Genomic DNA, 16,673 nt, shown 5'->3' on the forward strand with positions numbered 1-16,673 from the left:
AAAAAACAGGAGTACTTGTGGCACCTTAGAGACTAACAAATTTATTTGAGCATAAGCTTTCATGGGCTAAAAGGTAATAATTGGAGATATACCAATCTCCTAGAACTGGAAGGGACCTTGAAAGGTCATTGAGTCCAGCCCCCTGCCTTCACTAGCAGGACCAGTTTTTGCCCCAGATCCCTAAGTGGCCCCCTCCAGGATTGAACTCACAACCCTGGGTTTAGCAGGCCAATGCTCAAACCACTGAGCTATCCCTCCCCCCACTTCATCCGATGCATAGAATGGAACATAGGAAGAAGATTGTATATACATACAGAGAACATGAAAAAGTGGAAGTAGCCATACCAACTGTAAGAGGCTTATTAATTAAGATGAGCTATTATCAGCGGGGGTGGGGGGAATTTGTAGTGATAATCAAGATGGATTTTGTGTGGTGAAACTATCCTAATGAGCTTCCCACTTAGTAGGAAATTCTTATTTACTTACAAGTGTTTTGCCTAACAAAAATTTGTTAAACCAATCTGCTGAGTAGTAATTCTCTCAGTCAAATGTATACATTGGCTTATATCTCAATCCCCCATCTTTCTTCAAGAAGCCAGTTGAAGCAAAGGTCCCTCTGGCATGATCTGAAAGTTGACAAATCTAAACTATTTTAGATCAGAGATAGGAGTGAATTCCAGCATCTTAGGGCCCTTATGAAGAGCACTATGCCAGCCCTCCCTCCTCTCTCTTGTATCTAGTGACCTAACGTCATCAACTCAGCTCATTGTAATTGGCAATGTATCATGAGTAGAGAGTTGGTGTCTCAGATGGACTGATCAAGCTATTTGTGCTTGTAATCTTTCTTGACTACGGTTATTGCTCCAAAGTTCAAAATTGAAGCTAAATATTTACCTGTTCTGAAAATTTGCTAAAATTTCAATTAAATTGTGTAATTCTAGAATGGCATGTTTAGATGGCAAATACATCATTTTATTTATTTTTTTAAGGAAATCTAAGTCCTTTATTGGGTACCATATTTGCACATAATTTCTGAACTAATGGAGACTGTTCACATCCTTTGTCCGTTATTTGAAATCCTACCATAGTTAGTGCTAAAGACACATAACTGACTATTTTAAAAAATGTTTATTTTTAATTATTTATTATCAGCACTAGGAGATATTCCTCAGAAAACCACTGAAAAATGATGTTGAGAGATACTGGTATAGCTTAGGGAAATTGGACCAAGTCCGTCTCAAGCTGGAAATGACAAAAAGTCAGGAAAATCTCATTGCTATCTGTCATATGAACTGAGAATTTTGCAACATGATTTATATTGTAATTTCTTTGTTTTTCTGTATCTTCTATAAAGCAGCTATTATACTTTGAGGTGCTATCCATAATTTGACAATGACATATTTTTGTTTAAATGTAGGCTTGAAAAGCACAGATGGTTCATGGATATTGTAAAATGAGCAAACTTACATACTTGTTAAGCTGTTAAGATAAAGGTTATACTTAGTTACTAGTAAGTTTAAAAAAACAGGTCCACATATCATTCAAAAGAAGCATGAGAGACCAGTGTGGTACTGCTAAGCTTTACAGCTTGATGGATTTAAAGCAAGGTATGTTTTGAAAAACAGGTAGCTCAGGAAAATAAAAATGTTACTAAACCAGAAAGATTTGATGGTTTTGACTATCGGTTGATCAAGGGAGAACGCACACTTTTTATTAAACTTCATTTGAGACTTTTTTTTTAATGGATTTGATCCAGTGGCCCAATACTGAACCATGTTTGACAGCTAATGTGTATTATCTTTCAGCACAACATGTGTATTCGAAATGCAGAGAGCATATTATAGAAGGCTTTGGACTGTTCCTGGTTGTATACAGTAATACAATGAAGGCAATTGAATTTAATTCCCTATGGATATTGATTTCACTACTTTGCTGCCAGTTATTGAACACTGCAGAGCATGAAGATGTAGTAAAGCATGCAATAAAGCTGCATCGTGGGAAAGGTGCTGCTGTCACACAGAGAAAACAGTGGGTCTTAGAAAACTGCAGAAAGCTATCTGGGCTCCTTCGCCAAAAGAACGTGGTTCTCAACAAACTAAAAAATGCAATAAGATCAGTAGAGAAGGACTTGGGGCTGTCAGATGAAGAGAAACTTTTTCAGATGCACACATTTGAAATTTTCCAAAAGGAGCTGAATGAAAGTGAAAACTCAGTCTTTCAAGCAATCCATGGACTCCAAAGAGCCCTTCAAGGTGATTACAAAGATGTTGTAAACATGAAAGAAAGTAGTAGACAGCGATTGGAGGCCTTGAGAGAAGCTGCAATAAAGGTAGTACTATCCAATTTTACTAATGCATTATGAAAGGTAATATGGTGAAGGTTTCATAGGGATCTCTAATTATTAAAAAGAGGTTTAAATTATTTTGTTTTATATGAAAAATATGGATCTGCACCAAACTTTCAATACTTATTCCTAGTGTAAAGATGGAATTTTGAGCAACGCTAGCAGTAAATCTGTTCTCTTCAGGTAAGTTAGAAGAAATGTAGTAGTTACAGGGAGTTTCCTTATTGACATTTAGAAATTTATAATAATTATAAAAAATAATTCTAATGAGAACTCCTGTAACTCCCAACTCCAGCATTACTTTAGAAGGCAAAGGAATATGAGAGGTGAGACTATTCATATAATTTGGCAGTAACATAGCATTCTTTGTTGTAATTGCACTTCTTTGTGTCAAGACAAACTAACTGAGATTGCCTTCTTTATAAAATAATCACTTTAAAGAACAGATGTGTGATAGTGAAGCATGAGCGTTTCACTGACTATTGTGGCTCGCTAGCCTCACCTTGATCTGTTAGGGCTCACCAAAGGGAGCCCCAGTCCAACAGACCTGGCAACGTTTAGAGAGACAAGGTGGGTGAGGTAGTATCTTTTATTGGACCAACTTCTGTTGGTGAGAGAAACACGCTTTCAAGCTTACACAGAACTCTTCTTCAGGTCTCAGAAACTTACTCAGAGTATGGAAAAATTTGTCCGAGCAGGACTGCTCTCTGGGGAACCACAGCAGGTCTCTGTGACACTCTGTACCTCAAAGTAGCACTCTGGAACCCCTATTCACCATTGTGATATGATTAGGATATTTTGGTACAAACACATGCCTTGTGAGGTATCATTTTAAAAGTCTTGATCTATTGAACATTAATAACCTCTTCGATTGTATGTACTGTCAGTGTATGTGGAATTATGAAGTATTGCAATATATACTATTGAAATATGTTGTGAGTTTGGGAGATTGCGAAAATGAGACTTTCAGTAGGGGCAAAGGAGCACCCATCACTGGCCATATGGACGTTGATGGCCCAATAAGAAAACAGTCCACTATCCCAGAGGCTCCTTACAGAAGGCACGTACACAATGGAGACTGCTTGACCAGTGGGAACTGACTGACCCCCATGCCACAGCGAGGCTCTTTCTAGCAGCTGGAAGAAGGTGTAAAAAGAGAGATAGTAACATCATCATTTAGCCTCTCTCCCTGCACCCCTATCTCAACACCTGGAAAATCTTCTGGAAGAAAAGACTTTAAACTGGGAAATTTGGTCCCAGTCTGGAAAAGGGTTCAGTCTGGGTATTGAGGAACTGTGCTCATATCATCTGTCATGGTGAGACACTGCTTGATTCAAATCATGCGTAGTCTCTTTAAGTTAGAATTTAGACTGCAAGTTTATTTTTGTTTCTTACTTTGCTCTCTATGCCTGTTACTTATAATACCTTAAAATCTATCTTTCTGTTCTTAATACATGTGTTTTATAATTTACCTAAAACAGTGTGGTTTTTGGTTGAAGTGCTAGGGGAATCTCAGCTCAGATTACAAAGACTGGTGCATGTCCACTTTACTATGAAGAAGTGGCGAACTTATTAATGAGTTCGCCCTGTCCAAGAGAACCTTGAGCAGTGCAAGATGGTGTATTTCTGGGGTGCAATGCTGGAGAGCTGGGAGAGTTGTCTGGAGCCTCTCCATTGGTGGTTCATGAGTGGCAGGGAGATCATTTATGTAACCCAGTTGGGTGTGTCTCTGCCTGTGGAGGTCTGTGTGAGTGCAATACCTGTCAGAGGCTTGTAGCTTGACATCAGCATCACAGTGTGAGAGGCAGCCAGCCCAGGTTGGTGAGTTTGGAGGGCTCAGTGGTCCTATAGTTCAGCTTACACCGTGGGGACCTCGTCACAGTCTCCCATCCAGAGAAAGTGCCATTATAGTGGAGTTACATGCAGTGGTTCCTTGGGCACATTCACAGTAATCCTCTTGTTTTCCTTGCCCCCTCTCCATCCATTATTGTAGAAAATATAATCAGAAATGTTCCGATATTTACAAGATAGGCGGGAAGGAAATGGAAGTGAGTTGTCATGGAAGGTGGAGAAGAGGGGAAGAGTGTGAGGGGTGTCATGGCTTATGTGACTGGGAGATCCTTGCAGGGGGTGTAAGTGCTGGGGACCTGGAGGCAGAAAATGGGGCACAGATCAGGGTTTCTCAACCCATAGGTCAGGACCCAAAGTTGGGTCACCAGAATATTTCAAAAGGACTCCTGTCCTACAGGCTGGCTGGGCTCCCCTCTCTGCTCCAGGCACTGCAACCTCTGGGGTCACAGCCCCACTCAGCTTTGGCCCAGCTGTCATGATGATGGGAGCCTGGGTAGGCCAAATTTGAGTGAGTGGCACTTCAACCCCATAAGAACACAAGAATGGCCATAGTGGGTCAGTCCAAAGGTCCATCTAGCCCAGTATCCTGTCTTCTGACAGTGGCCAATGCCAAGTGCCCCAGAGGGAATGAACAGAACAGGTAATCATCAAGTGATCCATTCTCTGTTGCTCATTCCCAGCTTCTGGCAAACAGGCTAGGGACACCATCCTTGCCCATCCTGGCTAATAGCCATTGATGGACCTATCCTCCATGAATTTATTTAGTTCTTTTTTGAAGATGCTACTCTTCCCCTCTTCTGCTCCCTTCCATGACAACTCACTCCCATTTCCTTCCCTCCTATCTTGTAAATATCAGAACATTTCTGATTATATTTTCTATAATAATAGATGGAGAGGGGGCAAGGAAAACAACCCCATGAGCCAGGTCACAACTCCACTCTCACACATTTGGTCCAGTTGAGAGTGGTAGGGCCAAACCTGAGCAGTGCTGCAACCCTGGAGGTTGCAATGCCCAGAGCAGAGAGTCAAGTCCAGCCAGCCTCACAGCACAAGAGCTGCAGGAGCTGCCGCTGTGGGATGAGTGCTAGGCAGAACTCAATCCCCCCTGGGGGGGCAGGATCTGACCTAAACCACTCCAGCGCAGGGCGGCAACCAGAGTGGAGCATTTGTCCAGGGTGCGTGATGGGGCCAGGGCTTGGGGAGGGAGCGTCACCTGTCTCGGTGTCTGGAGTCCCTCACTGCTAAGAGTGCCAAACTCAGGTCAGATTGTCAGAAATCAGGGAAGACACCCCAAATTAGTGGTATAGTCCTCCTGGATCACTATATTAATTTTACCATGGAGCCACAGACAGTCCCCTGTAGGCTCACCCCGCCCTTATTTTACCATTCACATAGATTGGACTTTATGATGAAAGATTATTAAAAACCAAAATTTACCACCCTTTAGGTTATTTCCAGACCCAAAAGTCCAGTCACTTACCCCAGGTCAAAATATGCTTCAGATCTCACCGAAGGCAATGCTGTAGTCAGTCCTTTAGTAAACTAAAACTAAAGATTTATTAATTAGGAAAAAGCAATGAGAGTTATAGCAAGTTTAAAGCAAATAATATACATTACAGGTGAATTAGGGTTTGTAGGTTCAAAATAAAAGCAGTGATATAGCAATGTGCCAGTCTCATAGTCTTTTCACAAATTCTCTCAGGGTTTTTCCAAAGTGAATTTGGGGAACTCTGTCTTGTATCTAGAAAGCTACCTGACAGCATCCAGAAAGATCAGAGATGGCAGGATCATTCCCAGCATCCAGTATTTATAGTTGAAAATAGCCTACCAAGTGTTTTTAGCACAGCATGTGTCCCTAGATTTCCCTCTGTTGAGCACACAACACCCATGCTTTGAAGTCACTGTTCCTCCTTGCTGAGCAACTTTAGACAAATGAGTATAAATAAATGGGAATAACGTGATAGCCAAAACCATTTAGCTTTCATGCAGTTTTAAGCACCAAATGAATCCACAACTAATCACTAACACACATTATAGTTCCAGGGTTAATTAAGTATACACAACAGCAATCACAGGTAAGATTAGCGTAAATGTAATTAATGGGGCATGTGCCATGTAAACACAGTGTGGCAATATCTTCCTTTGTTCTAGTCTAACAAGTGGATACAATAACATTAGCAACCAATAGGTTCACAGACAAGTGGATACAATAACATTAGCAACCAATAGGTTCACAGACAAGTGGATACAATAACATTAGTATTTCTTCTGATCTACGATTATTTGCTATAGTGTATGCTTAATAGCAAATAAGCAACAGGATATTGCCAAAATTAACAGATCAAATTTTACAAGATTTTACAAGTGGGTTGCTTTGCATGTTATAATGCCTCTTGATGTTCCTCTGAGGTTCACAGACAGGTGAACTGCCTGTTGCTTTTAATCTAAGCTGGTTTGCCTGCACCACAACCTCCAGCCCCTGACTCACCTTAGCAGCCCACCCAGCATGACTGGGTTGGGGAGGGGCAACCAAAAAACCTGGGGGTAGGGTGGGCACATGAACCTGTGTACAACCCCCCACACACACACGCACACACACAACACCTCTAGTAGGGGGTGCAAATATGCTTGCTTGCCCCAGGTGCTAAAATGCCTAGTTATAGCTCTGCCCCAGGGCCTCTATCCCCAGACTATTTAATGGATTGCGACAGTCCATAAATATTTATAAATAGACCCTGAGCCCAAAAAGTTTGAGGACCACTAGCATAGATGATGCAAGAGACTGAGGTATCCAAGAAGGAGGTGCAAGGGGTGATGTGAACAGAGGGTAGGATGCAAGCTGAGACACTCATTGAGTAGTCTGTGCTCTGAACATGGGGAATGAGGGGTGTGGAAAGTTTGGCAGAGAGTACCTTGAACACAGTGTTCTCCAACCAAGCCCCACCGCACGCCTCCATGCCACTGCTTCATGGGAGTGCAGGAGTTGGCCTCTGCAGCATATAGCTTTATGAAGCTTTGGCAATCATTATGAAATTAACATGATTTTTGACAATTTCACTGCTGTACAAAATTTTAAGTGGAAAAAATGCAGATTCACATCAACCAAACCATTTTGTGAATTGTTCTAGTTTAAAAAAGAAATGAATTGAGAAAATCGAAATGTTTCTTTGACATTTTAAAAATGAAACTTTTTTATTTTTTGATTCAAAATGACTTTTTATTTAGAAATTGTCTCCAGTTTTGTAATAAACCCTTCCTAAAAACATAAAGCTCAGTTGAAATGACATCTTTCATCTGACTCTAAAAGATTTTTTAAAGTTATTTGGAACTATCAGCAAACCACACATTGGTTTTCCCTACGGATCTAGTTCTAAATAGCAGCTGTGAAGCTAATCAGAATCTTACACATTTCACTCTTCTGCTTCTTTGCAAAGGTACTAATAGCAAAAGAGGTACTGGAGAGATCTCTCTGCAGACTTGGGAATAAATCACTGCATTGGATTACATTTTAGTCACATTTTGAAGATTCTTTGGAACAATAAGATCTAGAAACTTTTTAAAAAATAAAAAAATAAAGAGAGCTTCAATTCTGCTGAAGTGGAGGGTGTTCCCCTTGTGTGTCATTCAATCTTCTTCTTCACCCGCAACAAGCAGATTATTTTAAACTCTCCTTTTTTAATATTTGTAAAACATTAGCATGGTGATTTAACAATCTTATATAAAGCATAATAATGAGAGATGACACTGGAAAATGGTGGATGAAAAGAGAGGGAAGCTTACATGAGGTAGGTTTAAGAGTACTTGTTTGCACGTTCTTCCAGTTTTGTTCTAGTTTATTTGTATTAAATGTGTTAATTCCTTAGTTAATATTGATGTGTTCACAGGAAGCATTTTTTTCACTTTTCCAGTGGGATGTTAGGTGCAAAAGCCAAAATTCTGGGTGTCTGTGGCCTACTGTCTTCACCTCTGACTCCTTAATATGCTGAGGCATATAGCTTCTAGCTCCTGAGTGTCATGTCAGTTTCATATTGTTATTACATGGAAAAAGATGTTTGTTATTCACAAAGGAGAGCCAAAAAAGAAGGATGGGAGAGGGTGCAATACTGGAGGCCTCTTATGTCTTCCATTCTTCCGCCTTTTACTCCTTCTTACAGCAGAGAAGCTTTAGAGGATGGAGAAGTGACCAAAAGCTCCATTTATCTTTCAGTAACTTCAGATTTATCAGACACCTACTAGCCAGATGCTAGTACAAAAAACAAAGCTGCCAAGCAGGGTCCAGAGACGTATCCTGATAGTAATTCCACCACTCTCCCCTTTCCTAATAGCAGAAGGTGGGTTCTCAGCAGGGAGTTGCCCGTAAATCTTGCTGGTTGGTCTCATTCTTGGTACCCACACACTCGAGGGCACTCACCTTTACCCAATTCCTAAGGCACAAGGTGTAACCTGATTTATTTAGGCACTTTCACCCTGACCCAGCTCTTAGGGCTCTGGGCGTACTCTTCTGTGGGTTTGCAGGATCTTTTTACCATTGAAAGAGCCTTACATAGTAATATCCTTACCGTCTATTTAGTAACAATTACCAAGCAAAATACACATGCTAAGCATACAAAGCAATACTCACCAATCCTGGCCATGCAGGCACACTTTCCCTGTTGGCCAGGTAAGGTCGGTCTCATCTGGGTTCTGGTTGCTGCACATCATGGTTGTGCAGAGGATTCTTAGCAGCTCTGATTTTAGGCGATCTCTTGGGTGGTGAGTTCTTCTTCTGTCAAGTCTTTCCTTCTTATTCTTCTTTTCCCTTTTCCTTCCTTTTTCCTTCCCAGCTGGTCTCCTCCTTGGACCTCAGTTTATATAGTGAAACTTGAGTCCTGCTTAGCTATACCTTAACAAATCATTTTACTAAGATATTACAAAATAATTCTTTGACCAATCCTAACATATTGCAAAATAATTCTTTACCCAATAATACCCCCCTACCACTTCAGTTTATTTAAATCTTGTAAAATTAATTATGCAACAGACAGAAACAATCAAAGAACCAGACAGAAACCAGACAGATAAACAATAGAGAAGTGGGGACCATAAAAGCAAAACAATAAAGAAGTAGAGATTTCACACCCACAACTGTTGATAAGTGATTCCTTGCCTGATTAGAATGCCATCAAACAAAGTTTTCTTTAAACATCTTAAGAGATTCCTTGCTTATCTGGTGACAGGTTTCAGAGTGGTAGCCGTGTTAGTCTGTATTAACAAAAACAACAAGAAGTCTTTGTGGCACCGTAGAGACTAACAAAAATTTATTTGGGCATAAGCTTTTGTGGGCTAAAACCCACTTCATCAGATGTCTGGAGTGGAAAATACAGTAGAGAGGTACAAATACACAGCATATGAAAAGGTGGGAGTTGCCTTACCAAGTGTGTGTGTGAGGGGGTCAATGTTAACAAGCCAATTCAATTAAGGTGGAAGTGGGCTATTTTCAACAATTTCCCCCCTGCTGATGTTCACATCTCCTTGTCAACTGTTTGATATGGGCCACCTTGATTACATTGAACTCATTAGCACTACAAAAGTGATTTTTCCTCCCTTCTTATCAACTGTTGAGAATGTTTTAGCCCATGAAAGCTTGTGCCCAAATACATTTGTTAGTCTCTAAGGTGCCACAAGGACTCCTAGTTGTTCTTGCTTATCTGGTGATGGTTGGTACTATTAGGAGGGGCACCTTCTTAATAGCCCAATATTACATTGTTTTGATATAATTTAAAAGGAATGTGAGGATGTGACTTTCTGCTTCTTGACTCATGGCTGCTGCTCTCCTAATATGACTGCAGAAAAAGGCCTCAGCCTCATTTTGTGTATCTCTAGGTGTTTAGTCCTCTGGCTAGTAGGTGTCTGTAAATTTTTCAAGTGCAGATAATACTAGTACAGATTCTGCCATTTTGTGTTCTGGTGTCTCATTTCATCCAATGTGAGGCACAGTGCAGTGTGTGTACTGTCATATGCTTTTGACTAGGTCTGTTCAAAGCAGCAGCTTTTGAAGCAACATTTTCTTTTCATGGACCCACCTGCTATTCTTTGCCAGATGGCTCCCTCTGCTCCATTGCAGGATTGGGGCATTTGCAGAGCTGTGGCATGGGTGGAATAGTAAATGGCCCCCCTGGATAAATATTACAGAAGTTCTGCCTCCATCAGATGAAGAGGCAGTTGCAGCTAACTGCCTTTCAAGTGATCAGAAATCTTTTGTGTTACTGTTCAGATCAGGGGTCGGCACCTTTCAGAAGTGGTGTGCCAAGTCTTCATTTATTCACTTTAATTGAAGGTTTCGCGTGCCAGTAATACATTTTAACGTTTTTAGAAGGCCTCTCTCTATAAGTCTATTATATAACTAAACTATTGTTAAGTATCAGAGGGGTAGCCGTGTTAGTCTGGTTCTGTAGAAGCAGCAAAGAATCCTGTGGCACCTTATAGACTAACAGATGTTTTGCAGCATGAGCTTTCGTGGGTGAATACATCCGAATGCATCCGAAGAAGTGGGTATTCACCCACGAAAGCTCATGCTGCAAAACATCTGTTAGTCTATAAGGTGCCACAGGATTCTTTGCTGCTTAAACTATTGTTGTATGTAAAGTAAATAAGGTTTTTAAAATGTTTAAGAAGTTTCATTAAAAATTAAATTAAAATGCAGATCTTATCAGTTTAGTGCAGTGGTTTTTAACCTGGAGTGCACGCACCCTCTGGAGGTGCGAGACATGCAAGATTTTTTTTAGAAGGTAAATCATCGAAAACACAAATTAAGCTCAGGCACATAAGTACAATTACTTAGGTTTGATGAAACAATGTATTTATTAACATTATACATTTTTTAACGATTACTGTAATATACAAAGTTTTTAAGTTTTCAAGTTTTAAGCTAATTGTAGTGTAATTTTTTATAAGGGGTGCGAGAACATATTTTGAGAACTCCAGACCGTCAGCAGCCTGTGCAGGGCTGGGTGTAGTGTATTAAATTGCTCCCCATAGGAATGTGCTACTTAGGGTGTACTACTTACGGCTGCCAGTCCTGATGCTCTGAGCGGCATGATAAGGGGACGGGGAACAGAGGTGATTTTGGATAGGCATGGGAGTCCCAGGGGACCTTTCAGGGGTCGGGGAGTGTGGATAGGGGTCAGGGAGCAGGGGGGCTTGGATGGGGGAGTGGGATCCTGGGGAGGTGGATAGGGGTACCCCAGACTGCCAGCGGGCTGAGCCGCTTAGCCCGCCACCAGTCTGGGGTTCCGGCCACTGGCCCCGCTCAGCCCGGTGCTGGTCTGGGGTTCCATTCACCCAGGCCGGCAGTGGGCTGAGCGGGGGTGGCGGCTGGGACACTGGCTGGCAGCAGCATGCCAGTAAAAATCGACTCGTGTGGTTCAGATGTAGCTAATCTCTGTTTTCAGTTTATAGCCTTATTTACTTTACCACAGTTGATCTCTAACTTGTTTTGTCTCCAGTTTGTCCTGACCTAGGGGAGGAGCTGGCATGAATTGCTCCTCTTGTAAGGAAAAACTGCCTGGATGTTAAAGGCATCCTATATTCCTCTCACTGTCCAAGGAGAGTGTCTGTGCATCAGATCCAGAATTGCTGGGAGAGGTTTTTACCCTTCAAATGGTGCTTTCTAGCCGAGATCTATAAAGGGTTGGGAAGCATACAGTCTTTCAGAAAAATAGGAAAGTGCAAATATTCTTACCAGGGGACTAGACAGAAGAGCTAAAGCTATTGAAGTTGGGCCTGGCCATATTTGCGGTTAATTTCCCCCCCAACTCCACTTACTCTAGGAATGTTGTCAAAAATCTATCTGGCAAAGGGTAATTTTCATCATGCCAGTGAGACTGTGGGTTCTGGCAATTCTAAACATGTTAATAAACAAATCTGTACACCAAGGCCAGGGTTTTCATCACAACCTAGAGTCTTTGACTGGAAAGAGTTTTAATGGGATAATCTGAAGTGACAGGGTTGCTCTGAACAGATTGTTGTCACAACATTAACATCGAGGAAGCTATTCATGATTTGTCACTAAATGGGATGGACTTTGTTTTCCCCTTGATGCAGAGGACATGTAATCTATAAAAGAAAGAACTGCTCATGTCTCATGCTACATGCAATACAATTTTTTATGCTTGGTCTTGGTGTTAGATCCATTAAGGTCCAGATAGTGGCTGTCACTAGCGTTTTGGATCCAAATAAAAGCAGAAGCCTGTCATCACATTCTATTTTCCAAATTCTTACATGCTCTCACTAAATTAATGCATCTCAGACTCTTAAAAATGTTTTCCTGTACCACCTTCATTCTCTTCCCTATCCCAAAGAAACTCGGTTTTGTGCTCTGACCAAGAGGGTGGATTAAAAATCAACAATTCTTTTGGAAAAATTCAGATTTTTTTTAAATTTAAATTGGATTGTCTTTATTTTATTTAAATTATAACAAATTCAGATTTCATTTTAAACAGATTTATTTTTAAAAAGAAAACTTAAGTTTAGGCCTTAACATATTCTGTATTATTAACATTTCTTAAAACATTTATTTAAAAATAAATATGCTGAATCCAAAAGCCTTTATCAAAAACGTTGCGTTAAAGGCTACTTTTCTATATGAAGAATCGGGCAAAACATCTAGCTTTTGAAGTCAAGCTTTATAAATCTGGCACAATAGGTCAGCCTAAGTAATTTAGGAGACTCTCTCATTTTGAATTGACTTAGATGAGTAGGAACTTAAGCTTCAGTCATTTTCACTTAGACATATTTGAAATTTTTCTCAAGGCTGACTTGAAATATTAATTCACTGGCTATGGCTAATCCTACTGGTTTAATAAATCATTTAGTTGTAAATGTGATCCATGTTGTGATAAGAGATTTATCCAAAACATTTAAAGTTATTTTGTTTAATAAAAATAAATTGGATATACTGTTGTGTTTTTAATTAAATTCCAGTTACCATCCTAATGCACCTTGACACAAATCATGAGGAAAAAGTTAAGTAGTTAATAAGCAATATATCATTCACCATTTTCTAACATACTAAAATATACAGTTAATAAGAATATGAAAATATTAAGCTATATAGTTACTTAAATAAAACATATATTTATGTTAATATAATGTGCCCTCCTAGGTAGCAAAAAGATGCACTAGATTTGGTACAAAGACTCTAGTTGTAAATTAAGATGTTTTAATGGTTATATCAGCCAATGAGAAACACACCTTTCTTTAGAAAATAACAAGTACAAATAGAAAAGTTGATTAAAATCAATTATTTAAATCAAGGCTTTCCAGTTGGTGATTTAAATCATGATTTAAATGGCCTTGATTGAAATCACTCCACCCTGTTGACAGAGCATCCTTTAAATCTCTTGCTTCAGTAACTACTTAGTACTTCTCTATTAAGGGTTGCAATCTTAGGGCTTGGCTACACTTGCAAGTTAGAGCATATTAAATCAGCCCCGGGCACCCTAACTCCTGAGGTGTCCACACTGGCAAGGCACTTAGAGTGCCTGGACTCTGTAGCTGGAGCGCTCCTGGTAATCCACCAGCACGAGAAGCATAAAGCTCACTGCACCCTGGCTGAAATGCCCAGGTGTCAGTGTGGACGAGGTGTTGCATTATTGTGCTGCGATTGGCCTCCGGAAACGTCCCATAATCCCCTGAACTCAAGTGGCCACTCTGGTCATTGTTTTGAACTCAGCTGCAGGCATGCAGATTTAGGGATATCCCCTTTCAAAGCTCAGTTTCTGACAACTGGCATGCTTATCTGCTCCTGGACAAAGCAACTGTGTGTGTGTGTGTGAGAGAGGGAGACACGAGGGGAAGGGGGGGTCTGCTGCTGTCTGAACTTACAAGACAACATGCTGACATGTGCTCAGCCCCCCAAAACACACTGTGTCTTCCTCCCACATACACACAACACACTTCCTGTCACACTCCACCCTCTCCCCGATTTGAAATGCATGCTTCAGCCACTTGCACATTGGAATAGCTACCACAATGCACTGCTCTTTGTGGCATTGCAAGAGCTGCTAATGTGGCCACGCCAGTGCGCTTGCAGCTGACGGTGTAAACACACGGCAGCGCTTTCCCTGCTGTGGTCTCCGAAGCCTAGTTTAACTTACAGCACTCTACATCTGCAAGTGTAGCCAAGCTCTTAGTAGTTATAATCTTGACCAGGAGCCTATTTGTGCTAGTGCACTGTCAATAGATAATATTGCACCTTCCATTGTTCTGCTATCCTTTCTGCACCTGAAATTCCAGAGAAGGAGAAACAGCTAAAATTTGATTGTGAAGCCATAACAGTATATTTGTAATGTACTGAATCACAAGATGTCAGCACTTCGTTCTTCCTTACATCTGAAGTGCAGGGACCAAAAGACTTCAGACTAAATGCATAAGGCATTGAATTTGAAAGGTGCACAAGAAATCTGGCATTTAATTGCCTTCTGACATCAGGGCACATAATGCAGCAGTGTCTTTTTATACAGAGTGAGCAGGAACCTCAACCATTTATGCAAGACTGCTACTTGATTGTTGAGCTCTACTTTTTCCAAGTGCTACAAATTGGCTCTCTGGTTGGTATCTGATACTTTATTTAGCAAAGGGATCTCTAGGTCACAGCCAAACCAAACATAGGCTTCCTTTTTTGTTTCATCTTGTTCTCTATTTAGAATGCTTTTTCTCAGTGTAAACGCTTTTTCTGATTAACTACATCCCATCTGTAAGGGTTAGCGGATGCATCTTTGAAAGAGAGAAATGTTTTCTTACCTGCTAATTTCTGTTGTTTGAAAGCATGCTTATAAATCTCATCTTCCTTTTTCTAAGCTCACTTGATATGTTCATGTCTTTTCTGTTTGTGGTCTTTTTTTAACAATTTCCTGATTTTATATAGAGGTTTATAAAACTTTGAGAATATTTTCCATTATATTTGTTTGCTTGGTAATAGCTAGTGAAGTCATACTTTTTAGTTCACTATGCTCTAACTTCCTTGCTAAAGTGTATTTTTTCAATTGTACGTGGCATTGGAATTAATATATCTTCTAGAGAGTTTCTGAGGGTGTCCCCTCTGGTCCTCAGATTTCCAACTGCTTTTAAATGTTATAAAAGAACAGAGGAACCCACCTGTAAGAACTGGTGGATGTGTCTGTTCAAGTAACAAATAAAAGGTAGAAAAACAACTGTAAAGTCTCAGTGGAATTATTTAAATAAAATTTGCTATGAAGTTCTAATTCTTGTAAAATGGTTTGTTTCAAAAATAGTATAAATTAATATTAATAAGGTGGAATGTTGTCCTGTTCAAAGATCAAATAAAAACTTCATTCTTATTTGCTGTAAAATCCAACAGGAGGAAACAGAGTATGTTGAACTTTTAGCAGCAGAAAAACATCAGGTTCAAGCCCTTAAGAACATGCAGCATCAAAATAAAAGCCTGTCCATGCTAGATGAAATTCTTGAAGATGTTAGGAAAGCAGCCGATAGGCTGGAAGAGGAAATAGAAGAACATGCCTTTGATGACAACAAATCAGTAAGTGACATTGTAGAAATCATTCTGCTTTTTAATTCATATATTTTCATTTTTAGATCTAACGAAGCATTGCATTGATGCTACTTTTATGTCAGATGTAATAAATAGTGGTAATAATTTAGTGACAACTTTAAAATATTTGATCTTATTGCGTATCTTTCCTGTCCCGATTCCCACAGAAGAAATTGCTTATTTAGAGCTATTATGACTGCTTTCCAGGAAGAAATTGCTTATTTAGAGCTATTATGACTGCTTTCCAGGAAGCAGGTACTCTCAGCCATCTCCCTTATCACTAGTATTTTTTGTCTCTTAAATATGATTGCCACTTTTAACTATTATGTTGTGGAACAAACTTGCACATCATGATTTTGACATAACTGTTCAGGGTCCTCTAGGCTCTCAAAATACAGGCTCACCCTGTTAAAAAATTAGCCTCTATTTTTTTATTTCTGATTTTTTTTCTCTCTCCATTTTTGTTGAGAATATAATGGGAGAAGGAGTACCTTTGAATTTAGGTTTCACAGTCCGAAAAAAGGAATAGTGTGCCAGGTAAGGGCATGAAACACCTCTGTTGCATTTGCAGTGGCTTTTTTCCACTTGGACTTCATCTGCTTTCAGTCTCTTGGACTACTTGCAATGGCTCTGTGGGTGTGGGAGACTGGGGGAAAGACACAATCCCCAGGTTAACCTTGTGTGTGTGTTGGAGGAGAGAACACATCCATTTCTCTATGCCTTCCATCAGCCTTCCTTAGAGCCTCTCCAGTCAGTCCTGTTATCTGAACATAAGGTCGCAGCTTTTTGGCCTTGGCTTCTACTCTTGGAAGTTCTGATGGGAAAGGCTTTTGTTGGCTTGCAGTTCCTGGCGCAAGGTCTGTGCAGTTCATGAGTTGTGTTATGGGGGACTGGAAGTTGCCCTTTAGGAGAGAACCAGGGCCTCAC

At 40.3% G+C, this 16,673-nt stretch overlaps 1 protein-coding gene across 1 annotated transcript in view; it reads left to right on the top strand.

Moving 5' to 3' along the window:
* Window positions 1-16,673, top strand: part of TMCO3 (transmembrane and coiled-coil domains 3) — a 57,523-nt gene that overhangs the window by 3,536 nt on the left and 37,314 nt on the right. The window contains exons 2-3 of the mRNA XM_039533131.1: window positions 1,806-2,329; window positions 15,555-15,734. Coding sequence (XP_039389065.1) covers window positions 1,806-2,329; window positions 15,555-15,734 — 704 coding nt within the window. The remainder of the gene's footprint in view (window positions 1-1,805; window positions 2,330-15,554; window positions 15,735-16,673) is intronic.

The sequence above is a fragment of the Mauremys reevesii genome, linkage group 1 (genome assembly GCF_016161935.1).
Source record: "Mauremys reevesii isolate NIE-2019 linkage group 1, ASM1616193v1, whole genome shotgun sequence".
Taxonomy (NCBI): Eukaryota; Metazoa; Chordata; order Testudines; family Geoemydidae; genus Mauremys; species Mauremys reevesii.